The 26,544-nt window shown below is 38.4% G+C and overlaps 1 protein-coding gene across 12 annotated transcripts in view; it reads left to right on the top strand.

The window, feature by feature from the left end:
* The window catches only part of UNC79 (unc-79 subunit of NALCN channel complex), a 133,872-nt gene extending 107,536 nt beyond the window's left edge, over positions 1-26,336 (top strand). For 8 of the 12 annotated variants that reach the window (XM_087922118.1, XM_087922120.1, XM_087922121.1 and 5 more), the window contains 8 exons: positions 3,833-3,910; positions 6,639-6,728; positions 9,636-9,811; positions 11,634-11,820; positions 12,557-12,754; positions 14,131-14,229; positions 23,194-23,235; positions 24,675-26,336. In XM_087922118.1, coding sequence (XP_087778244.1) covers positions 3,833-3,910; positions 6,639-6,728; positions 9,636-9,811; positions 11,634-11,820; positions 12,557-12,754; positions 14,131-14,229; positions 23,194-23,235; positions 24,675-24,875 — 1,071 coding nt within the window. In that variant the 3' untranslated portion in view covers positions 24,876-26,336. The remainder of the gene's footprint in view (positions 1-3,832; positions 3,911-6,638; positions 6,729-9,635; positions 9,812-11,633; positions 11,821-12,556; positions 12,755-14,130; positions 14,230-23,193; positions 23,236-24,674) is intronic. The other 4 variants (XM_087922115.1, XM_087922116.1, XM_087922117.1 and 1 more) reach the window with 3 other exon arrangements.
* The last annotated feature ends 208 nt before the right edge of the window (positions 26,337-26,544 follow it).

Genomic DNA, 26,544 nt, shown 5'->3' on the forward strand with positions numbered 1-26,544 from the left:
CCAAAAATGCTGATCAAAATATCTCTCTAGTATTCAAGTATTTCATCTTTTCTCACTTTGCTAATTGAGATTCGGTGACTACATGAACATTATCTATGGATGGTCAAGAGAAAGATTAATGTCAAATTGAGAAATATTACAGAAAGTCATCTAGCCCAAACTGGTGATGGTAAAAGCAATCCATTCCTACAGCAGCAGCTGGCTAGATACCATCTGAACTCCTCCTACCTAATCTTTCTTTCTTTCTTTTGTAATTTTTGTAATTTAAACCTATTTATTTGAGTTCCGCTGTCTGCTGCAACAGAAAACAAAAGTGGTGTACTATTTATGTGACAGCATACTCTTCAACAATTTAAAAATGGCTATCATAATTTCCTAATTATCTCTTCTCAATACTAATTATACACATCTCATTCTATCTTTCTGTAGCTGTCACATTCTCCAGATCTTTCATCGTATGTAATGTCTTTTCCCAGTACTTTCCAGTGTGTCATTGTTTTTATATCAGATCTGTATTTTACTCTCTAGGATAGAGTTCCCTAACATGATTCCTTCCAGACATTTAGCAACATTTAGTAATGGGAAAATAGCAAGAGAGAGAGAGAAAGACGCCATGTGAGGCTTAATGCAACTTGAAACTTTGACGTACACCCTCACTTTATTGCCCTACCTATTTCAGAATTGAACCTCTGGATTCAATTTCACTGCTAGAATTTTTCTCTCTTTTCTCAAATGTGCACTGAATGGTCTCCCGGGCCACCACCCATCCACCTATCTCTGAAGCCTTTGTCGACTTTTATCGCAGACAACAGATTTCCAGGAAGAAGCACAGGACACATTCATCTTTTTTTTGCTCAATTGTTGTGTGGGTTTCCTTTATATCTCTAGCATTAAATCTATTGCCCGTGATGTCTCAATGCCTTGGAAGCAGTTGATATGGGTAGTGATGAGGCACACTGAAGTGATGAGGCACACATATGAAGCATTTGTCTGTTTCTTTTCCTTATGATGTGAGGCAGAAATCTACCTGCTTCCTGAAAGGAGAGTGATAGCATTAGGAAAAAATGTTAATACCAAAGGACATTGCTTTTTTACAGAAGCATGGTAGGTGTTGCCTGTTCACATTTAAATAATCTTGAAAAAGATTTAGTTTAATTTAATTACTGACTTGTGACAAGGCAAAAAAAAGGAGCAAATATGTGCTTCAGTGATATTGTACATGAACTCATTGAGAAAAGTTACAATTCTTTCATCTTTGTCCATTCACAAAATAGTTGTACTCACTGGCAAGTGTTTACCATCACCGCCAGCATCATTCTGAAATATCGTAGCATTTTAATTAATACCATATTCCAGCAACATTTATTACTACACATATTTTAGGACAATTATTCCTTAAGACATTTCTGTCAGAAAATCGATAAATTTCACACAATTCTTCCTCTTTCCATGGCTTGGTGGTCATGTTATTGGCTGGGCGTGGCCAATTCAACATCACTCACATTGAGGCACGCATCTCCTTGCCTGGCCTCTCATGACTGTGGGGTTTCTGCAACAGTCGTAAGTGTGAAAAATGGTCATGTCACATTTTTCAGTGCCATTGTAACTTTGACTGGTCACTCCACACAAGCAAAGTACCAGCAAAGGAGGGGGAAAAAACTCCAGAGAAGTTCCTGAGACAGTCCTGCCAAGAATGTAATAAGGGTTAATGGAGAGGCAGTTTCTGTAAGCAACACCAGAATGTTTCCTCCCTGCCTTCCTTACAGGATTAGGCCAGTAATTTCTTCTAACAACCAGTTCTCCGAACTGCTTAGAATGTTAACAACCGGTTCTAGCGAATAGGTGCGAACTGGTAGAATCCCACCCCTGGAATGAGGGATACCAAGATTAGCTGGGAAATTGGCACAGAATGTTGAAATTGAAGACCATATGGCTGCAGCAGCAGTAGAGCAGCAACCTATAGCACTGAAGAAGCCACAATTTCATATCTTTGGGAGTCATAGATCCCAGATTTTCTTACATTCTGTAAGTCAGCCTAATGGAGGTATCTTGGTTCAAAATTGTTTCCCTGTGAAGCACTGTTCTGTCCAAGTAAAGATCACGACAATAAGAGTTTTAGTAGTATATAGATCAGGGGTGTCCAACCTTTCACCTTCCCTGGGCCACATTAGAAGATGAAAATTTGGTTTGGGCCGCACATAAAATAAAATAACAGTAACGATACCTGATCATCCAAAAAAACGATAGAAAACATAGTTAACATATTAAATTTATTTGGAAATGAAGTTAGTGAGATGTTTTTATTATTTATTATTAATTATTAATTAAAAATTATTTATTTTTTATCACGTTTTTTTATCACAGTTTTTTTATCACGGTTTATTTTCCGGCCAAATTTTTTTTTGGGGGGGAGAGAAAGCTCTCCCGCCTCGCGCCTACCTCTCCTCCTGCAAATGGCTCGGCTGGATGAGGCAGGACTGGAAGGCAGAAGCAGCAGCAGCAGAGGGGGCAGAAGCCTTCCCCGCCACCGCTGCTGCTTCTGCCCCACCACCGCCGCTGCTTCTTCCCCCGCCACCGCTGCTGCTTCTGCCCCTGCCGCCGCTGCCTCCACTGCCGCTTCTGCCCCTCCACTGCCGCCGCTTTCCCCGCCACCGCTTCTGCCCCCGCTGTCGCTTCTGCCCCCACCGCCGCTGCCGCTTTTCCCCGCTGCCGCTTCTGCCCCGCTGTCGCTTCTGCCCCCACCGCCACTGCCGCTTCTGCCCCGCTGCTGCTTCTGCCCCCGCCGCTGCTTCTTCCCCGCCACCGCGGCTGCTTCTGCCCCCGCTGCCCCCGCCGCTGCCGCCGCTTCTGCCCCTGCTGCCGCTTCTGCCCCCGCTGCCACCCCCGCCGCCGCTTCTTCCCCCACCACTGCTGCTGCCCCCGCCACCACTGCTGCCCCCACCACCACCCCGCCACCGCCGCTTCTTCCCCCGCCACTGCCGCCGCTACTGCCCCTGCCACGGGGGCAGCGGCAGCGGCGGCAGAAGCAGCAGTGGTGGTGGGGGAAGAAGTGGCGGCGGGGATGGCGGTGGGGGCAGCAGCGGTGGCGGGGGCAGAAGCGGCAGCGGTGGTGGGGAAGAAGCGTTGGCGGGGTGGCGGCAGGGGCAGAAGTGGCGGCGGTGGGAGCAGAAGCGGCGGCGGGGGCAGAAGCAGCGGCGGGGGCAGCAGCAGCAGCGATGGCGGTGGCAGAAGTGGTGGCGGTGGCGGCAACAGCAGGAGGTGGCGCTCTGACGGCGCCCGCCTTTTCTCTTGCTGCTTGGCCTGGCGCTCGCCTCGCCCCACCTCGCTCCTGCCTCTCCTCCTCCTCCTCGCTGGCTCTGGCACAAAGGTTGGGGTGGGCACTGGGCCGTATTACGAGGCGACCTGGGCCCCATGCGGCCCGTGGGCCGCGGGTTGGACAAGCCTGATATAGATTGTCTTCAATAATACAATGTTACTTCTAATTTGAATGAGTGTAGAAAAACATCAGAAGCCCTTAGTAAGAAAAAACACATGAAGATGGACAAGAAATTTCAAATATTTTGCTCTGAAATGAAAACCCACATTGCTTACAACTATAATTCACACGACGGCAACAGAATTAGATGTCTGTGTAATGGGGCTGAATGAAACATGTTAAATTTGTGGATGTGGAACTGGGGAAAACAATACACAGTAATTTTTATATAGTTTGAATCTGAATAACTGACATCATTCCCATTCAGAGTTTAGCCATTTGTGTTCTGCAAATTTAACTGCAAATATCAGCAAAATGATAACCGATAACTGCATTTTGCCTTTTATTTCTCATTAGTTTGTTTGCGCAGATGCTGGGACAAAGCTAGCCGAATCAATGATCTTACACAAGCAAATGATTGCTTCTCTCCCTGGAGTAAGTGTTTAAAAGCCCCAATTTCCTGCACTCCAATTTTATACAGAGCCAGATATAGACGTTACATTTTTCCTCTGCGGCAGTCATTGAAAATTACCAGTTTGTATACTGGATTACATCCATGGAATAAATCTGACAAAAATGTAGCTTGCTAATTAGCATTACAATTTTAGGCTGATTATTTGTTGTCTAGCTTTTGCCAAAAGTGTTAGATTATGGCTTAAAGAATCCCCACTTATTTCAATAAGCATCGGTGATTGTTTTAACCTGATGAAGTAGAAATCTATTTTTGTTCATGTGATGGCTCTCCATTTAGATATAGTATGTGAAGAACATGGATTTCTAAAGACTTCCCCAACTGAAACCCTTCAGTTCTGGTGGAACTACCACTTCTAGAATTTCCAATCAACATGCCGCCATGGAAGTGCTGGCTGAGAAATTCTGACAATGAGATTAAGGGTGAATCAGTTTGCAAAATGAAATTCCAAACCTTTCATACTTCCACGATTCAAATGACTAATATTATTTTCCAAGTGATGTGATCTTTGAGTTGTGACGAACTGAAGCATCTGGTAGAAAGGTAGCAATGTAACAGAATGTGCTTATTCTAATTTTAATCAATGTATTTGATACAAGGTAGAGAAGCAGAATGCAATAAAGAAGAATCATTTTTATAGGCATAGAATCATTTGTATTCAAGGAGGCAATGCCCAATTTCTTTTAGCATCAAATTGTTCAGCTTGACAGAAGCAGTGTATGGAATTCTTCATCCAAACTCACTGGAAGATGGAGAATAGTTTGACAGGACTCTCAGTGACCTTATTTTTACTGTTCGTTGTTCTGTCAAGTAAACTGATATGCAGAACAGTGGAGAAGACAAAAAGTGGTGTCATTCACCTTCATGTAGATTTTAAATTTTATACAGAGAAGTGAGAAGCACTTGGGTCAGTCATTAAAATATAGCAGTGGAACTCCTATTGTTGCTTCCTTATTTTCTGCTTCCAACTTTCAACAGCTAATCTCCAAGTGAGTTTTGTAAATGGAAACTGCTGTTTGTTGAATAGGTGTAATACATGTCCACCATACATTAATTATCTTGAAGTATTGCAAAATTTATTAGGTCCCTTCTAATTTGTTTTTTTCCCTTTACTGCCAACTTTCTTATTAAAAATACAATACAAGTGGTCCTCAGGTTACAACAACTCTGTTAGTGACCATTGAGAATTACAATGCCACTGAATAAATAGTACTCATGACTGATCCTTGGCATTCCAGCCATCCCCCCCCAGTAATGTGATTGTGATTTCTTGTGTTCCCTGCTGATTTTCCACAAATAAAGTCAATGGGGAATTTGGTAGGAAGTTGGAAGTGCAGTCATGTGAGGTTCTTGCTTAATATCCCACATGGTCCTCATTTAATAATGGCAACTGGGATGGCTGGAATTGCTGTCACTAAGCAGTGCAGTTATGCAGCATTGCACTTTATGATCATGTAATTTACATAACCCAAGGCTAATGGTAGCTTGATTTTATTCTTACTACAATCAGTGGAATTATTTAGTGCTCTATGAATTATTCTTAAGTGAGCAATATTCCTTTTAAGATTAATCGGATAGTATACATGTTTATAACCCTTAACTTATTTATTTATAAAAATTTGTAGGCTGCCCATTTTTCCTCAAGGTAACTCTGGGTGACTTACAGTCACGTTTATTGGTTTTTTTGTATATCCACATTCTTCTCAGATGCAAAAGACCAGGACCACATGTTAAGTTTTAATTAATATTTAAAATTATTTATTGCTCATGCCTATGCACACAAATCTAGTCAATTAATTCGCACTATTTGGGCACTAGTTAAGGATTCAAGATAAGTTGGACTAAGTCCGCTGGTGCCAATGTAGAGCTGGGCTGATTCCTTTTTTGACTTCATTCCCCACTCCCAGGCTCTGTCACTCTTTCCCCTAAAATTCCATATAGGCAACTTTGGACAGGAGGTACTGGTTAGCATATGAACGTGTAATGACTTCATTTAGGAATCGGTGTTGTCATTTTACATTCTAAACCAGGTGTGACAATTCCCCTTCAGAAATCCTGGGGTTGCTTGATATCAGGGAATGAGATTACTCTCTGTTGATATCTGACATATGAGAAAGAGGGAGGGGGAGAGAGAGAAATGTAACTTTCCATGTAAATATATTTAGCAACAGGTTTTAGGAAACTAGTTTGAATCATATGACTGCCTGTTACATTAGAACTGAAGTTGCCTTTCAAAGCCCTTAACACTACAAAGCCTATGTTGCTTTAATGCCAGTTTAATGATATCACTTCCCTCCACCAAACTCCTGGGATCTTTAGATTTTGAGCCTTCTTCATAAAGCTCTTCGCTGAGCCAGCCCAAAGCACATAGTTTCTTCAGTTGAGTATTTGATTGTGAGAAGTATCAAACCGGGAAAGTCCGTCTTACTGGTCTAACCTAATGGTCTAATCTAGATAATTGCACTGTACCCCTGATTCTGGTAGATTGGGCTATCAGAAACTATGTGCTTTGTGTCTTTCCATTGTGATATGATCATTTCCCAGAAGCGTTATATGATTTTTTGAATGAAATGGGAGGAAGTTGACAATCTGGTTTAAGGTCAACAGAGTTCCATTGGTATTGGGTGTTGGGCTGGTGTTTTATGTTATTATGCTTTGGGGTAAAGTGAAGTATTTGTGTTCAAATTTTAGTGTGGAACAGCAGCCATGGAATGCATGAGGCAGTACATTGGTGAAGTTTTGGATTTTATTGCTGACATGCATACGTTAACCAAATTAAAGGTGAGTTTAGAAAAATCAACTCAATGTCACTTTATTTCATTTTTATGAAATTCTATATTATCTATTTAATGAGGAATATTTTAGTATCATGTTTGTGAAAAATCTAAAATAAAAACGAGCATCTCAAATAAAACAGAAATTGTGTTAGTTTTATGGTTGCTAAAGTTTCTGCTTGTAATGTTTCTTCTTGTGAATTCCACTATTCCATTCTGAATTATATAACCCTTCTAGCAGCCTCCTCTGATGGAGATAGGAGCATTTTGATACCTGCCATGGAAATTTATCTATTATCAAACATAGTTTCTTTTTCAGGATTAGACAATTACCTCTGTAGGTAATTTTTTAATGTTAATTTTTTTAAAATTTACAACTTAAATGATAAAAAACTAATACAGAAATAAAAGAAGTGTAGAAAAAAACAGAAAATAGAAAAAATAAAAAAGAAAGACAAAATTACAATAAAGAAATGAAATATAAAGAAATGAAACCTGCTTCATTACAACAAATATCAATAACGTATCACTTTCTCTTAAAAATACAAAAAATGATCACTTCTTTGCATATCCTATCTCTTATCTATAAACAAATTCTTAAAACCTCATCATTTCAGTACTGATCAGCAAAAATCCACCACAAGTTACCAAATATATCAACTTTACCCTTGATCAAACAAGCCAACTTTATATTCTTGCCTTTTACTTGTAATATTCTTACTCTTTAGTCCCTTCAATTAATGTCTTAAAACTTGGCTATTTTTTTTACTTTATCTCTTCTCCCCAAAAGCTTCAGGACCTTAATAAGCATTTCTGTAAATCCAATATATGAAAATTATCCAACACCAAACCGGCACACTTTCTCTTTTGTTCTCTTTCGTTTCGGAGCTGTCCCAACATCAGCAGCTTTAATGGCTGCCTTTTTGCCGCTGGCAAAAAGAGCTTCTCCTGGATCTATCAGGGACTTTGAGATATCCCTGGGATCGACAGGATGTGCTCTTTACATTCACCATCTCTTCGGGACAGTTTAGATCCACTTGGACCGTCTGGGAGCAAAGATATCAGCAGCGATCTCAGACCTCCAAGATCACATGCCGTATCATCGCGACGCCAGCTCCGCCCCCTCTTAAGATGTACTTCTTTCTTATTATATCTACAAAATGATTTTAGGATAGATTTTTGACAATGTTTTTAAAAGGACCCTTTGTCCTTAAAGGTGTCAGCTGTGGTTTGAATAAAATGGCTATTCTCTTATCTCCCACCAGAGACTACTGTCTTGAGGCCTACACATAAGAAGCAATATATGGAGCACTTGTGGGCAAACTTAAGATCTTTTTTTATCCAGAGAGGAATTACAAAGAGCCAAATTACTCACTGGCTCTTTATTCCACTGCAGTTATCTTTTAGCAAGCCATCTTCATCTTATAATTTCAAAGTCAGGAGGTCTAAGATTTTTAGCATTTCATCTTTGCTGGTTCCAGTCATGAATCCACAAAACGTTGTTTTGCAGAGGGAACAGAGAAGAATGAATGTGGTCAGATCATAAATATGGATGCATCTCCATTTTGATATCATAGGAGCAGCTTGAGTCTATTTCTAGATATAGCTCTAGATTTTCACATACCCCTTTATTGCTTGTCACTTGGGTACCTGCAGGACCCCCTCCTGCCACCAGAATTTTCTGATCCAGCTAGATCTTTCAGCGTAAAACTTTTTATAGTTCTGTGCTTCCAAGAGGTGAGAGAAACTGAATTTAGAAAGCAACGTTTCTCTGTAGCAGCACCAGTGCTTTGGAATAGCTTCCCATGAAAATTAGTCTGGTCTCATTTTGTCAGAAAAATATTAACACTAATGTTATTTTGGAGGGCTCCTCCAAGCTTAAGTACTATGCAATCAATTTCCTTTTAATTTTTTCCTTGTTCTATTAATTTTGTTCTTTTTAAGGATTCATGATCATTATTTACATTGTTATATTGTATATTGTGTAAACTGTTGAAAATAGCAGATTATAGTGCCGTAAATTAATATTTTAAATTATAAATTAATATTTTAATATTTTAAACTTGATATTAATAAATAATAACAAGTATTGCATCTCACATAAAACTAATATAAATATATTGTTATAGATGCCACTGAGTATGTTGTGAAAGCTAAATGGTATAAAATGAATATTACTTCTAAACTGATATATTACTTGGAGTGACCTTTAAATGATTTTAAAATGTTAAAAAATGGGAAGAACAAACTCCCAGATAACTTCGGTTATGGCCATTGTACAGCAACAGGAATTTTAACTGTCCTTTCAACTTTATGCATCCTGAACATGAGCAATTCATAATAGAAATAAATGAATGGGAAATGAAGTGAATGAGAGCAGATCCACTGAGGGAAGAAGTGAGATGAGGATTTTCAGAGTTATTTTTCTAATGGCTTAAGTAACTTTTGAGCAGATTAGTAACGGGAAAAATGATGAAATCATTCTTATTGAAATATATAATGAGGACAAAAAGGTAAGCAGAGTTAGCTGCCAGCTTATTTACATGATAGTAATTTGTAAATGGATTTCCCAAGATTTATCATCATAATAGCTCTATATTTAAAGATAAAGAGTTATTCACCTTTAATATAAACCATTTTCTGATTCAATTCTGAGAATTGCAGCTCCCAACATTACTGGAAGACCTAAGGTTGGGGAAATTTTATGTAAATAAATAGTGTATTTTCAATTGAATTGTGCAAGTTCTGTAGCCTTTAAAATAACTTTACTATCTAAACCAGGGTCTCCAACCTTGGCCACTTTAAGACTTGTGGACTTCAATTCCCAGAGGAACTCTGGGAGTTGAAGTCCACAAGTCTTAAAGTGGCCAAGGTTGGAGACCTCTGATCTAAACAACCTGCCTTTCCATTACAGAGTCACATGAAAACATGTTCCCAGCCATTGCATGAAGATACTTTTGGTGGACATCTAAAAGTGGGCTTAGCACAGATTGCTGCAATGGAAATCTCACGTGGCAACCACCGGGATAACAAGGCTGTGGTTCGTTACCTGCCTTGGCTGTATCATCCTCCATCTGCAATGCAACAAGGGTAAAAAGCCTAGGTCATGACTAGATTAAAGATACAAACTTGAAATAGGTCACCAAATGGTGGGCCAAAGAGGAAACTTTGCACATTCATGACTGGTATAGACATATTCTTATCATTAAAACCATGGATCCAACAGGTGTTATATTACAATTTATATATCAAAATGGAAGATATATACTGTACATGAGAAACTACTTAGTGACAAAGTATTATGGTTTGACTGCTAGAATAACTGATTCTCCTGCAGATAATTGGGGTGGGTGGGTGGTGGAATCCTAATATTGCTAAGCTATCATATCATTATCCAAAAAGGTCAAAAGTGGGAATTCTACTTAAACAGCATACTAACCCGGGGCTGCTCTTGAAGATCAGTCAGCAGCTATGATGATTCTAGAATGTGGTGGTGTCAGAAGTTAATGGATACACTACGGTAATGTAAGGACCTGCCTCAGCTACTCTTGAAACTATTAGTTATCAAAAGGAACTTTTACTGAGAGAAAATGATTGCAAAGAAGTCAGGTTGAATCTGAAGTCAGGTTGAATTTGAATCAGAATCTGCACAAAGCGTTAAGCTATTCTTCCCAATTCAAACCCCACTGCCTTTCACCAGTCCAATGCTGCCTAGGTGCTTTGAGAACTCCAAAGCATTAGTTGGATAGCAGTTCATCCCCAGATTGTAGTGACCTCATCATTTTAGTACTGATCAGCAAAAATCCATAACAAGTTACCAAATATATCTATTTTACCCTTGATCAAACAAGCCAACCTTATATTCTTGCCTTTTATTTGTAATATTCTTACTCTTTAGTCCCTTCAATTAATGTCTTAAAACTTGGCTATTTTTTTTACTTTATCTCTTCTTCCCAAAAGCTTCAGAACCTTAATAAGCATTTCTGTAAATCCAATATATGAAAATTATCCAACACCAAACCGGCACACTTTCTCTTTTGTTCTCTTTTGTTTCGGAGCTGTCCCAACTTCAGGAGCTTTAATGACTAGAATCAGCTGGGAGGAAGCCCATCTGTCTTCAAGATAGCCCCGCTCCCTAAATCCCATGCAGTTACAGCAAAAGTGGAAGCATGCAGAGAATGCAACCCCAATAACCTCTTCCCCTCATCTTCATCGGAATGGCAGAGTCCCAGCAGCAGACCTGACACGTACATGCATATAATCCCATTCCTTGTAAACTGCATTGGCTTCCAGGAATCTTCCAATGTAATTTAAGGTGTTGATTATTACCTATAAAGTTTTAATGGATGGCATCCAAGTTATTTGGGATTGGCTAATTAATTCCACCCATCCCACAAGATCCTACAAGGTGGGCATGCCTTATTTTGAATAACATAGTTATATGAGATGCCAGAAATATACTTTCTCTGTCGCAGGGTATGCCTTATGAAACAGCATTTCCCACCCACCCCCAAAAGAATTAGGATGATTTTGAACCTCATGATATTACATAAGGTGCTTAAAAAAATTTTTTTCCTACAGGGATTGTGCCAAGATGCTAAATAACCCCTGTTGTTTGAGCTATTGGCAGGAAGAGATTGGCCTTGGATGTGTTATGTTTTTCTCTGTGCTGTTTTAAGATTTTTGTTTAATTGTCAATTTTTACTTCAATTTCTTGCCATGTCTTTTCAACAAAAGATGATATCCCTAGGATAGTCATCAATCCCAAGGGCAGACATCTACATTAGAATAGTAATAATGGTATATTAGTCATAAATTGATTATCTAGAATGGTATTCTTAGTATATATGCTTTTCAAATAATACGTATATTTGATAAACTTGAAACCAAAATATATGTTCTTTCTTTACAGGCCCAAAGAATTCATTGAATGTGTGTCTCATATTCGACTGCTCTCTTGGCTACTGTTGGGGTCTCTGACACATAATGTTGTCTGTCCGAATTCCCCTTCAGCTTGTATGCCCATTCCATTGGATGCAGGTTCCCATGTTGCTGATCATTTAATTGTCATCCTGATTGGGTTTCCGGAGCAATCCAAGGTAAGAAATTTGCAGGATGATGATCACTTTATAATATACCACTAAACAAAATGAATGTACAGTCTTGAGCATGATCCTAAAATCCTTCTAGAACATGGGTGTCAAAATCGTGGTGTCATGTTGCCATAACATGACATTTCCCAACTTTCCCCCTCTCGCAGGGCTGGGGCGGTGGTGGCCTGCATGTGGCACATCCAGCCCATGGGCCGCCAGTTTGACACCCCTGTTCTAGAAGTTGCCATCAAAATGTAATTTTTATAGTGACAGATGATGAGATGATTAAGTATATGAAAAATATTTATAGTAAACCTGACCAATCTCAAGTTCACTTAGCAAATTACTCAGCTTTTTTCTTTGGAACCTCTATTTTTAAGGTTGCATAATTACTGTCAAAATTAACAAAAGCTGTGGTATTCCCTCATTAATGAGAATTTTTCTACTATTTATTTTTCCAACATGTAGAGTTTTCAAGCTTGTTTATTTCTTTGCCTTGTTTCAGTGCATGAATATAAACTAGTAATTTAAGTATGAATGTCATATCACTCCTCTGACAGGAAAGAGAGTTTCAGAAAATTCTTGACAGATTCATTATAATTTCAGATTATGTGTATGTGTGTGTATCTACTAGAACAATGAATTGTTATGCTGTTATATTCTGAAAGACAATATATACATTCCTTAAAGTGTTTTTTCAAGCAAAACAAAGACTTTGTTTTCCTTATTTTTCTTCCCGCAGACATCTGTCTTGCATATGTGTTCTCTCTTCCATGCCTTTATATTTGCTCAGCTGTGGACAGTATATTGTGAACAAGCTGCAGTTGCTCCCACAGTCCAAAATCAAAATGAATTTAGTTTTACAGCAATCCTCACAGCTCTGGAATTTTGGAGCCGAGTAACACCAAGCATCCTCCAGCTGATGGCACATAACAAGGTGGTGAGTCAGATATAATGATCCCAACTACATGTACATGCACAGAAATAAATTTGCAGAAGTGCACAGTTTATACTCATAGACATCTTCATATTGGCTAGATATTGTTTAACATAACTTGTTAAAACTCAGCTCAAATATCTAACCTGGTATAAGACCTGGTTGTTTTAATCAAGAATTTTAAAAAGTGAAGCATTTTTTTTATTTGGGGGAAGGAGAGCTTATAGAAAAAAATTAGTACTTTAAATTGTCCCATTATGTCCTGATTATAGCCAATTTTGGAATGACATCCAAAGCTTGATGTGATCCTCAAAGGACTTGAAGTTATGTGTACTTATTCTTTATTGTTTTTAATAATTATGATCTCTCTCTGCCTCCCTCCCTCTCCCTCCCACTCTTTCTCTCTCTGCCTCAGCAATGCTATTCAATTAAACCACGGGTGTCAAACTCGTGGCCCATGGGCTGGATGTGTCATGAGCTGGCCATGCCCACTCCCAGTTTAGTGAAGGGAAAAAAGTCGTGATACATCACGTTGTTGTCATGTGATGCAAGCTTGGCACCCCTGAATTAAACAAAAGGAAGGAAGGGTCCTTTAGATCCTCTAGCTTTATAGATTTTGTTTTTAGGTAGACTGTTTAAATATGAGGAAGTATGGCTAAAAGGGAAAGTTAGCCTACTTCTGCTATAGCTGGTCTATTATTATAGATTCTTTTGCAGGTTCACATTTATGCTATATTACTAATGATGCTTGCACAATACTTCATATAAATACAGCATGTGACAAAATGTATCCTACCTACAAAATCCTTATGTGAACATAATGAGTTGTAGATAAATACCACCATGATTGGGTAGAAATTTACAGTGGAAGATAGAAAAGGACATGGTCACCAATGCGTATGTGCTTCATTCCATTTAATCTAGAAGCGATCGCTTGTCAAACCCATGGCATGAGAAATGCCTAATATATAAATCCTGTTAGACTGCCAATGGGACTGATTTAAATTTCAAATATTTCCACTGTGTCTGCCTGCAGTGTTTTGAAATGTAATTAACTGGTCCTTCCAAGTAATGAAGAACACAGTTCAGAAAGAAAGTAACTTTGTTAGTAATATTATAAGGGCATCTGTTATGCAGAAGTTGGAAGGCATGGTGCATCATTTTGTTACATTTACTGTAGAATGTAATTCTGAAGAAGTATTACAGAGATATGATACCTTTTATTAAAGGTAAACTTAAATTTGCATTTTAATTATTTAATGTGAAATCTCAATCTCTCCCTGTTTATCTAAAAATGTTAATCAAGTTAGAGTAATAGTATGAACCATTTAGTTTTTGCTTTCATTATATTATTATACTGCTCATTCATTTTATTGCAGTATGTCTCTCTTTTATCCCAGATGGTAGAAATGGTGTGTCTCCATGTGATCAGTTTAATGGAGGCTTTGCAAGAATGTAATTCTACCATTTTTGTCAAGGTATGTCAGCCCTTGCAGGGGGGTGGGGGGGGGTGGAGGCAGGAAAGTTTTTTAAATGGCTGAAATACAGAGGGTTTGTCATATGTGCTTCCTGGTCTTCCAAGCACTCCTATGCATTGTTTTTTTTTAAAAAAAAAAGCTTTTGAAGATTTTATGGCCTTTCTAAAGCAGGGGTCGCAACCTTTTGGACCTCAGGGACCACTACCTCATAATTTTAAATCCCGGGTGGACCAGAGGCCCTGAGAAAATCCTCCAAAAAGTCTGCAGGAAAATTCCTCACTCCGTTTTCCCATCAATTGATCATTCTTTATTTGGGATCGCAGGATACCGTCTCCAGCTCCGTTCTCGGGGTGTGGGGGGAGAGACTGAGACTTTTGGCTTCATGCAAAGAAAGCAGTAGAAGCAGCAGAAGTCTTTCTTTCTCTACCCCAAACTCTGCCAGAAATGAGACTTTGTGAGACTTGTCGTGCCAGCGTAGCCTCTTGGAGCAGGATGCCTTGCAGGATCCCAAAGACTCATTTCTGGCAGAGTTTGGGGGAGAGAAAGAAAGACTTTTGCTACTTTCCAGCCAAAAGCAGAAGAAGAAAAAAGTGGAAAGAAGTAACCTGGTGGTCAGGCGAGGCACGTTCTCCCCGTCCGCCCTTTCCCTCCTCCCCTCACTACCTTGTCTTGTTTGCAATGCAAGTGATGAAAGCCTTGTGTTCCCGCAGGCCATGTGGGTTGTGCAGCCTTGTGTTTCTGCACAGCCTGGATTAATTACTTTGGGGGGTGCTTTGGGGGTGATATTTCTCTGTGGACCACCAGTGGTCCTCGGCCCACTGCTCGGCGACCACTGTTCTAAAGCAATGTTTGATGGAGTAAAAAGTGCTGTAGAGAGAAGTTTCACATATAACTTTTCAGTAATTAAAAAAAAAAGATTCCAGTAATTAAATGCAGCTGTTAAAATATTTTTCAGTTATATAACTTGGCTATAGTGATGTCCAAAATGGATGTAATTATTAATAAGAGGGACAGCATGTGATTACTGGTTCCTTTATGGTTTTGTTCTAATAATTTTGGAGAAAAAGAATTACATTATACAAAACAGCATGTTGCCAATGGATAAAGGATGTTTTGTATTTGGACTATTACGGTATATTAGAAAACGTTCTCAGGAATGCTGCAGGAAGGATTAAAAGGTTTGGCACGGCTTACCACTTGTACCTCCCTCCTGGTTTACATTTTCGAAGAATGATATTGCTTTGAGCCATTTCCCTTTCTAGAGAAAGCCCTGTGGTCTTTTACCCACTTACACCTAATCACAGTATAAAGGAAGATGTCCTGGTGATGTCTTTTTTGTGCTAGGTTCTTGAGACATCATTCTTATCACATTTCCAGTTCATGACAAAACCCGAAGGCATCCCTAGCTGCACTAGTGTTAAAGAAATTAATGTTTTCCATTTCAAGCTAATAGCATCTGATGGGAGTTTCATGGCATGTAAAATCTAGTATGTTTCACCATCCATTACTCCCAAGTCAAAGGCAGGTGTTCTATAGTGGTGATCAGAACAGTGCTTAATGGTTGTTTCTCTGGTCCCTGGTTACTCTTAGATGCTGCCATAATACTGCTCTCCTTCTAAAGAGTTGGCTTAAGATGCTGGAGGTCCACAAAGCTAGAGGGCTGCTCAGTGTTTGATTGTAAGATCTCAGGCCACCCAGGTTCTCCCTTCTTTTCAACCATCTCAAAGACTTTATTTAGTCTTATTGTTGGCAGATGGGGGATATGGGGCAGTATATAGTGCTGTGGCAGCTTTTAGCCTCATCTATAGTCACTTCAGTAATTTCATACAAATCACCCTATGGATAAAAAACATGGGAATATTCTTCTACCCCACCCCCAATTGCTGACTCATAGAAACTACTAAGATTGGAAAGTTGACTGTATGGAACAAATCTGAATTGGCTTCCCAGGGCTTGGGAGAGTAAAAACAATGGCATTGTGTATATACCTTGAAATCTGTAAAAGTGACAGAGAGAATTTTAAAAAGCATCTCTGCACATGTATTTGGTTCCCAATGTTTTGGTTGGAAGAACATACAAAATAGTGCTTTATTTCTAATGTGCATCTACTTAAGGATGCAAGCTGACATGTCATTGCATGCTTTTTAAATTCAAGATAAGAAGCATTTGCTCACAAATACATATTTTAAGTGATTATATAAGCAAACAGTTCATGTGGAAACATTAAATAGGTACATTTCATATATCCATGAATGGGATTCTAGAACTTTGTTGGATTCATAGACACAGCTTCAAAAATAGCTGCATTACTATTTTTCAATATTTCCACATGAACACACTTATGTGATGCCTTTCAAAACTGTGTGTGTGCTCTCGATATATTTTTTAAATCATAAACAGGGCAAAAATAATGCTCACAAAGAACAGCTGTGAGCATAGAAACTGCCTTTCCAAATCAGATAATCTATCCAGCATTTCTCTATTTCTGCTACAGGATATTGATGGCCTTACCTTGTTATTTGGCATCAGAAATAACAAGGTATATTGCTTTGGAATCTGAGGTTTTTATTTAGTCTTCATGGTTAGGAAATATTGATGGTAAATCCAATCTGTGTCTAATGAAAAGTGTCCTTGATCACAAGTTTAGATGTCCAGGTCTTCTCTGATAAGAAAGTGGGCAAGTTCAATATCGTTTGTAACAAGAGGATTATTTCATGCTGGGTCAGGAACAATCCATAAACAGTTATAATTGCATATTACTCCAAGTAGTTTGGGGTTTTTTCTTGCACAAAAGAAAGAAATCCCCCCCCCCCCCAATTTCTCCTTTGTGGATAGTTGACGATCACTATAATTATAATGTGGTTGAACACATTGTTGAAATGGTTATTCCTTCATTGGGATTCCCTAAATAATATCGTTTCTCATAAGGTGCATTAAATAAGGACTGCCCTGACCCCGTCAGTGGAACTCAGCCAAATATTATATCATCCACTCTCGCCAATGAAATCATGTTCTCTGAATAGTGCTTTAGCTCATTCTGTTAATACTGATTCAATTTTGCATGATGGTAGGAGCTTAATTGGAAAAAACTGAAAAATGATATCATTTAGAGGAACCTTTTAGAACAGTATGTCCAGTTTTTAAAATAATCTTAGATAACATATAAAAAATACCTCAACTTTTAAAATAAATATGCCTTACAATTAAATTACACCCGTTGTCAGATGTGCCACATCCAAAACCCAAGAAAGAACTCCCGCAGATCCATTGTTATAGAAAAAAGGTACTTTTATTGTGTTTGAAGTGATAGCAACAAAAGAAAGCAAGATCTGAGGCAAATAGGCACGGAAATTACATATTGAAAGTTATCCCAAGTTCCCTCCTCCAAGGATCCAGACTGGACATCCAATCTGAAGTGCTTATAGTGTCATGTTGGGTACATCTTCAGGTGGATATTCCCTCACCTGGTATGCCAAGACGGTTGACCTTGGCTCTGCAGAGATAAGTCCATCCAGTTGCGCAATAAGCAGGAAAGCATTCCCTCCATTTTAGTTCACATAGAAACCTTTTTCACTCTCCGGCAAACTTCCCCCCCAATACCAAATTTCCCCTCCCCCTGTTTCTATGACAACCGACAAGAAGCAAACAGCATGAGGTGTCAAGAAAATGTCGTGGAGGCTGACACCAGCCCTTTTATTTTCTTCCACCATTCCAATAATGAGAATCTGAACTAGTAAATACCGGAAACAACTGCTGCTAACAGCAAAGCTTCCCAGGTTAAGAAAATAGATAAACACTTGTATGTGATAAAAACATTACAGGTTATTTTTCAAAGTGGCTCACATAAATATTCAGTGCTGCAAACTCATAACTTACTGAGCCATAGTGCCTTACTTTCTGGTTAACCTCGAAAGCAGGGGTGTCAAACTCGCAGCCAGTGGGCTGGATGCGTCATATGCTGGCCCTGCCCCTGCCCAGTTTAGCAAAAGGGAAAAAACGTTCTGATATGTCATGTGACAATGCCGTGAGGACACGAGTTTGACACACCTGCTCTAAAGGGTGCTATATTTTTAGGAACTATATACTCCAACTACAATGTGACATTTTTGATCATATTTATTTATTAGGGATTTTTTTGTAGTGCCTTTATTCCTTTATAAGCAATACACCTTCCTCCTCCCATTTTCTCCACAAAAACACTTCTATGAGGAGGTTTGGACTGAGAGTAATTGGCTTACAATCACCCAGTTGGTTTTCATGCCTAAAGCAGGACTAGAATGCACAATCTCCTGGTTTCTAGACCAGCAATTTGTACACCAAATCAGCTCTCATGCTACTATCTCCCCCCCACCCATTTTTTTTTATTTTATTCTACATACACACATCAAAATGTAAACAGTGTGGCACCTATGCATCATACTGGTGCGTCATTCTGGTGCAAACAAAAATAATAGCATTAATCATATTTCTAATGTTAATACACATATTTGTATTAAATTATAATCTTTCATTATTTAATTATTCAATATTCCAATACATTCTTCTAATGCCAATCACCATATTATTTAAGTATACATGATAATTTCATTATTCAATTCCTTCTTTCATTTTTTTAAAAAAACTCTCTTTTGGCAATCAGTGTGGTTCCAGGTCTTTACATTTCAATACAAACATGACCATAGTTACATAGTCATCTTTCTTGTTCAGTTTCATATCACTTTATTACTTATTAATATTAAATTCATTAAACTTATTTTATCCAATTTCAATTCTTATCTTATTTCATTTTTCTTACTTTACAATATTATCTAAGATTCTTATTTCATTTCTATATTTATTACATATATTACTTTTATCTGTCACATTTGCCATTTTATCAATCCTTGTTCTATTAATTATAAAAATTGTCCCCTTTAGTTGTCAATTCAAACTTACCACCTTCATTCTATATTAATAACAATATTTTCCTATCTACTAAATATCAGATATACATATATTTTACGTCAGATTCTGCATAGTATTCTTTTCTCAATCATCTTATAAATCATATATATATTGCAAAAATATTAATCTAGTCAATTAATTATAGAAACTGATGTTAGTCTTTCCATTATAATTCTCATAATTTTATGCATTAGTGATTATCAATTAATATTCATATAATAAATTCCTATTTTCATATCAATTTCATTAAATTCCATATCATAATGATAATCCTTAGAAAGAAAAAAAATCAGTTCCAATCTTATCTATTTTCAAATACTTATTGTTATATATCACAACACATTACCTTGCAGAATCTCTCCTATCCTTTATTACCCATGGTCTCTCATCCTCCTAACTATATAATTTCTTTTCATTCTTGTTTACTTCCTGTTTCTCTTTATTTTCTGGTCCTTTCACTTAGTTCCCCCCTTTCCCATTATTATTCCCCTCCATTTCTCATTCCAATTATTTATTTTATCCCCCTCCCTCTCTCAATCTTTCTTCTGTAGTTCCGTCTTTTGCTTTTTCCCTTTCCTTTGTTTAATTTTCCGAACCATTCCCACTTTCATTATCACACCAAACCAGAAATTTTGAGCTTGAAATCTTTTTTCCTCTTGCTTAAATGATCGTTGCTCCACTTGATCTTCAAGACTGGTTTCCTCTTTAACTCCTCTCCCTCTGGTTTTCTTTGTTCTTCAATCTGAATAGCCATTTCTAGTTTTTGTAATATATTGCTGCACATTTCCAAGCTTTCTTTCATCATTTCCTTCATATCTTGTAGATGCAGTCTCATTTCTGCAAATAATTCCCCCATTGTGTATGCTGTTCCTTTTCCCCTTCTTCCTTAATAATTATATACAATCCAAATGTCCAGTAGGTTGTTTCAACCAGCATCTTTTATATTTAATTTCAACAATTAATGTCCATAAGTCTTTGTTTCCAGGTTCTTTTCCAACTTTTTCCCAAAGTCACTGGGTGGTTCCAAAGCAATTTTTTCAAATATCTTTCCACTTGTGATATTCTGGTATTTCACTTTTATGGGTTTTTATTTTATTATGATGGAGTTCCTCTTATTTTCTTTTAAGTTCCAAGTTCCAATTTTAAAAAGACCAAACACTTTTCAAAGAGTCATTGACATTTTTCCTGTACCATCAGGTGGCGCTCTCAACACTATTTCCACATTCCACCCTTTCTTTCATTTCCCCCTTTTTTAGCTATAAAACTTTTATTAATTTTGCTAATTTCCATTATTAGCTAATGTTTCTTTTCAACACATTCAATTCCAGCATTTATTTATGCCTGCTTAGTGTCAAAAGTCCAATAGTTATCCAATTTAATTTCCAAGCCTTTTGCACTCAAATATTTTCCTCTGAATTTTCACCTCCAAATTAGTTCATTTCAATATTCAAAGCCAGGTTTATAAGTTCCAATTCCCTTCCCTCTCTCTCTGATCGCTACTTCTACACACTTTCATCCACAATTGTTCTATGTTTCTTAATTGTAGAGTACCTTAATGTCCATGTATTTCAACTGGTACACACTCTGCTCGCTACTTCACCACTCCAGCACAGTCTTGGTTTCCCAGACTGCTTCCCATCTTCATGGTGGCCATTTTTGACCACCGCTGCAACATGTTTCAGAGGGGGGTTATCTTGTCAGGGAAGGGAGATGCGGCTCCCCTCGACCCTTCAAGCAGTTCCCCCTTTCTTCACCAACCCTCCAGGTGGTTCCGGTCCCAATTGGGACCCTCCAAAAAGTTAGCTCGGAGTGAAACCACACACAATCACGGATTCCACCCTGATCACAATGGAAGAGCAACCAGAAGTCCCTCTCATGCTACTATCTATCGGAATGTGTGGAATGATAGATCAGTTTAATATAATGAACTTATTATTCTAATAATACAGCTGTTTTTTCCGTTACTTTAGTATCTGAAATCCAGGTTCCCTATGAGACTGACATAACCAGGGGTGGGATTTAAAAATCTCAACAACCGGTTCACTACCCAGTTGTTGGGTTGGCATGACCATGGTGGGTGTGGCCTACCAGAACTTCTGGGAGGGCCATTTTTTGCCTTCCCCACAGTCCGGAGACTTCCTTTGGGCCTCTGGGAGGGTGAAAACAGACTCCCCCAGGCTCTGGAGGCCCTCCAGAAGCTGGAAACAGGTCCATTTCTGGACTTCTGGAACTTCTGGGAGGGCCATTTTTTGCCCTCTCAAAGCCTCCATGTGGAACTTTACACTCCATCTAAAACAGGCCACATGGAGATTCCTGGGAAGGGTAGGGTGAGGCGGGCGAGGCCAGCCAGTTGGTTCAACTACCGGTTTGGTGAACGAGATGTAAATTTAACATCCAATTTACCCAAACAGGCCTGAACTGGCTAAATCCCACTCCTGGACATAACTGCAGGGATGAGGAATCTGTAGCTGTTCAGACAGCTGTTCTATCTATTATTCTGATCCAAGATCAAGAATGAGAGGAGTTATTGTCTAACAAACTCTGAAGAGTCATTGGTTTCCCACTTGTCTATAATGAATATCTTCTTTTTTTGGTTTCTTGCTTCACTAAAATTTTGCAGGAGGAAAAGAAATGGCAAAAAAATTAATTTGTTTGTTATTTCAGAAATGCCATAGTGTATGACACTTTCAGCCAAAGGGCATTTTTTCATATGAACTTATGATCCTCTTGACTGTGTTTTTGCTCACAAAACAAAAGAAAAAAATCCTAGTCTCATGAAAGTCTAACTAATACATTTTAAAAAGGGTTTATGAGAGTGATAGAAAGAGAAGTAATGGTGTGAATTAGCTTTCGGTGATTCCTTTCTTGGCTGTCTTCCTTCATAAGTTTTGTGCTTGAAAACTCTCAAATGGAAAGAAAGAGGCATCTAGTCAATGGCAGAAGTTTCCATCAAAACTGACAGAGATCTTTCATCAGGGAAATAAAAAGATTGAAAGCAGCATCTGTTGGCATCAGATTTATTATTGTAGTTGAAGGTTTTAAGGCAACTTTTCCTAAACCTAGTGCTCTCCCCCTAATGCTTGAATAATTTGGCTTGGCAATTCTAAAATTTGAAATCCCAAACTATCTAGTCAGTGCCAGCTTGGGTGTGGCTGCAACAAGCTGCTCCCCTACCCCTAATGTGGACAAATGAAAAATACAAGCAGATGTCCATTTTTGATACCAAACCTGGCAAAAGTCATTAGTTTCAGATAGCAGGTGTATAACAAAATACAACACTTCTAAAAAAAATAAGCAAACCTTCCATGTTTAAATTGCTCCCATTATATAGAAGGCTGCTTGTAGTCGTTTGCCACATGCATGAAGCCATGTTCTAGATCAGGGGTCCCCAACCTGTGGGTCACAGCCTACTAGTGGACTGTGAGGGGATTGTAATCCTCACTTGCACCAGCAGTGGGCAAGCATATGTGGTGTGTTCCATTTGCATGAGTGGCAGGCATGTGTGCATGCCTCTCACAAGGAATCATCCCCCCCTTCCCCAGCTGGTCCACAAAGCCAGAAACATTGGGGAATTAGAGACAACTGAACACTTTTATTTTTCCTATCAATATTGCCAATGAAGTGCCATGAAGACAAAAGGCCTTAATCCAGATGACACATTAACTGTTGCTTCATCATACAATGATGACACCATGCAAAGTTTCAATTGGATTGTTTTAGTTGAAAAGTATTTGAAGTGATCTATGCTCTGTTTTAGATCAATGCTTAAATATAACATTTTGAATAATTGTTGGTACTTTGAATACTTTGATAAATAAAAAAGATTCTAAATTTGTACTTCAACAGTAAAGTATATTGGAATCTTGGACATTATTTCTAGGAAAATATTTTAATGAAGCTGCCTGTGTACATTATAAATGGATGTTATTACTAGGTTTATTTTGTAATATAATAATATGGTGGCTATTATAAATATATTATGAACACGCTGAATACTGATTTTTTTCCCCTTTCTATCAGCTCATCCCAATGTGGTTACCAATGATTCAATCCAATCTAAAGGTAGGTTCACCTTAATGTGTTCCCAGATGTTAACATTTGTTTTAACTGAATAACAGTATATTAAATTATGCATCTATTCCAAATTGAACTCATCAGCTATGATACTCCAAGACTCTGTTTGCATAAACATAGTAAATATAGGCATGCATGGCTGTCAGTGAAAAACATCCAGAGTTGTTCTGTCAAGAATGCAAGGACTTTTTTTTATAGGTGAAAGAAGGTAGAGCGCAGCAGTTTTCTGCTGATGGAAGGGGAAAGTAAATTGTTATTTCTTTTCCTTTTGGTCTCCCCAGCCACTGCCTCACTAGTTCAGACTTCCAAGGGCAAGGACAGGAAGGGAGAAGCCCAGTTTGCATCCTGTTTTTCTCTCAGGCTTTTCCTTTTTCTCCACACCCTGGATCCACTCCGCCTTTTTGTCTTAATAAAATTATGTGTGGAATGTGTCCTTTCCCTTTTAAAGGGCCAGAGGAAGACCAGCATAAACTCACATAAGATGACCCAATGATAATTATATTTGCATAAGTATATAAAAATAGCCAGAATAATCAAAAATGAGAGTGAGAAAAGAGTGCTTCCTGTGGAGCTCGAAAGAATGAGTACTCCAAGCTTTATGGAATATCAAAGAAGCAAACCTCTTAACAGCCAAAACAAAACCAACTAAATGACAATTAAGCATGTTCAAGAATTGGGGGATGCAGAATAGGCTATGATAACTGGACGAAGGAAAAAAAAGAGGGAGAAAATGAATTGGTTTCCTGGAACTGCTCAAAGTTTATACAGAACTGAAGGAAGCAGACCATTCTGATCAGTATTCCAACATTATGTGCAAGTCTTGTTGTAATAGTGTGAACCTACTCTGACTTAAAAGGTGTCACATTTTTAAATTTGAATTTGCAGCTCCTAAAGAAAATTATTGTCTCTGTGAAACTTTCTTCCCTCCTTTATCCATAAGACCCAGTAAGGTGTGTTATAAGTGGTACTTTCAGGTTTATGAAGGCCTTTCAGTAAACACTGCTGCTTCTTACTGGATTATCTCATTATGGGCTATTCTTATTTTCACTCTTTGATGGCTGAATTGATTCTGAATTTTTAGGATGATGTAGGCTTAAGCCAAGGTGGTGCAGTGGTTAGAGTGCAGTACTGCAGGCTACTTCTGCTAACTGCCTGCTGCCTACAGTTTGGCAGTTCAAATCTCACCAGACTCAAGGGTGACTCAGCCTTCCATTCTTCCAAGGTGGGTAAAATTAGGAGCCAGATTGTTGGGGGCAATATGCTGACTCTAAACCACTTAGATTGGGCTGTAAAAGCTCTGTGAAGCGGTCTATTAGTCTATGTGCTCTTGCTCTTGCTATTAATCATTGTTAAAGTTGCTTTGAGTTGATTAGTATTTTTAAAAAACCCTAGAGAACTGACAGTAAAACTTGTACATATTTTAACAGCATTTATCTGCTGGCCTCCAGCTCCGCCTGCAAGCTATTCAGAACAACGTGAACCATCATAGCCTTAGAATGTTACAGGGATCCGTTCAGATGAACACCAACACCTCTGTCCTTCGCAAGTGGCTGCAGTGTACACAGTTCAAAATGGCTCAAGTGGAAATCCAGTCATCTGAAGCAGCATCTCAGTTTTATCCTTTATGAGTTGGGTGGAATGTTCTGTGAACCTGTTAGTCTAGCAATAATAGGGCTAAAGCTATAAGACAATGGCCATCTTTAGAAACCATACAACAGTACTGTAGCTCCGTTTTTGTTTTGTTCTTGTAGAGAGAAAAAAGGTGAAATGGCTGAAGACAGTGGGCTGCCTGTGTCCCCCAGTAACCAAAAGCATGTTTTGGCTGATGCATAACATTTACAGGAATAGTCTATGAAATGTGGGGTTTGCTCACTAAAGCCTGAGCCAATGCATATAGCTGGCTGTTTAAATATATGTATTTTAAAATATTGAGTTATAAAAGAAAATGATTTGTTTCGCCCCCTAGGATTTATTAGCACATATACACAGGACATGTATATACACACAAAGTGTTGTGTATGTTCAGATACCTATGTGTGCTGCTGCTGTTGTTTTTTTTTACATTATAACAAAGTCAGCTGCATTTTTGTTGTCTTCATACTTAAACTTGGTAATGCAATAAATCAGCCCTCTCCAACTCATGCCCTCCAAATGCTTTGGACTACAAATGAATGTGGATGCGATGGGTTTGGATGATGTGAGCTGTAGCCCAACACATCTGGTGACCACCAGATTGAGGGATGCCAAAACTTTTTTTTTCCATTATAAAATGGTTACCTTTCAATTTCCCAGGATTTCCTATTCATTTCCCCCCGCAATTTCTATCAGCAACTTGCAAGCATGGCCTGTGCTAAAAGAAAAAGAAAAAGAAAAGAAAAGAAACCCTTCCAGATTAAACACTCATTACCCCTCCCTTCACGTTGTGCACCTCTAACAGGTACCCCTTCCAAGCTGGGGTAGGAGAGGCATCATTTTGGGGTCAATGCTGGCATTTTGCCCAGGGGAACGAGACATCCAAAGCCAATTCTGCTTACTTACAAAGTGCACTTAGAAATTAGGTGGGTAAACTGTGCCAGTTCACTTGTCTTTTTTAAAAAAGAACTACTGAGTAAGTTTAAGAACTTTAACTTGGTTTCATTGCCAGTATTTTTCTTGCAATTCTTAGGAAACTCTCTGCATACTACTACCTGTATGATATATGCTATTTCTTCTTATATACTTGTACACACTGAGATTTGAAATAGGTCCCATTCATGGGGTTGCCAGAGAGAATATGGATGCTTCAAGCTTCCCTGAGGAAGAGGTTTCAGGTTATAAATTTACATACAGTAAATAGAAAATATATAGAACCACTGCATAAAAAAAAAAAACAATGTTAACTATTTTTTAAAAGTGAATTTTAATAGCATTGAAAGAGACTGATCCACTGAGATGTATAGAAGAACCACTGGCTGCAGTGGATTTCGGATCAGCATCTTTGAATAGCAGAACCTCTTGTACTTAAACCTTTTTGTGTGTATACATAACTGAAAAATATTGAATTTATTGCTGTAATCTATTGAAATAAAGATTTAAGCTTTCTATGAAAATGCTATTCAGAGCGTAACTCTTTAATATCATGAATAATATTGGTTAATATTCTGTAAATAAAAATAAAAATTATTACTGTATCATGCAGCACTTGCCCCCCCCCCCCATTATTATTTCCTTGACTCTCCAGTGAAACTTGGCTGTTTTTTTATTTTAAGCAAGTCTACAGCTGGTTGTTACTAGGCTGAGATGGCACTGGAAGTCACA

Source organism: Pseudonaja textilis, chromosome 1 (assembly GCF_049901715.1).
Source record: "Pseudonaja textilis isolate UNSWEBS1 chromosome 1, rPseTex1.2, whole genome shotgun sequence".
Classification (NCBI taxonomy): Eukaryota; Metazoa; Chordata; class Lepidosauria; order Squamata; family Elapidae; genus Pseudonaja; species Pseudonaja textilis.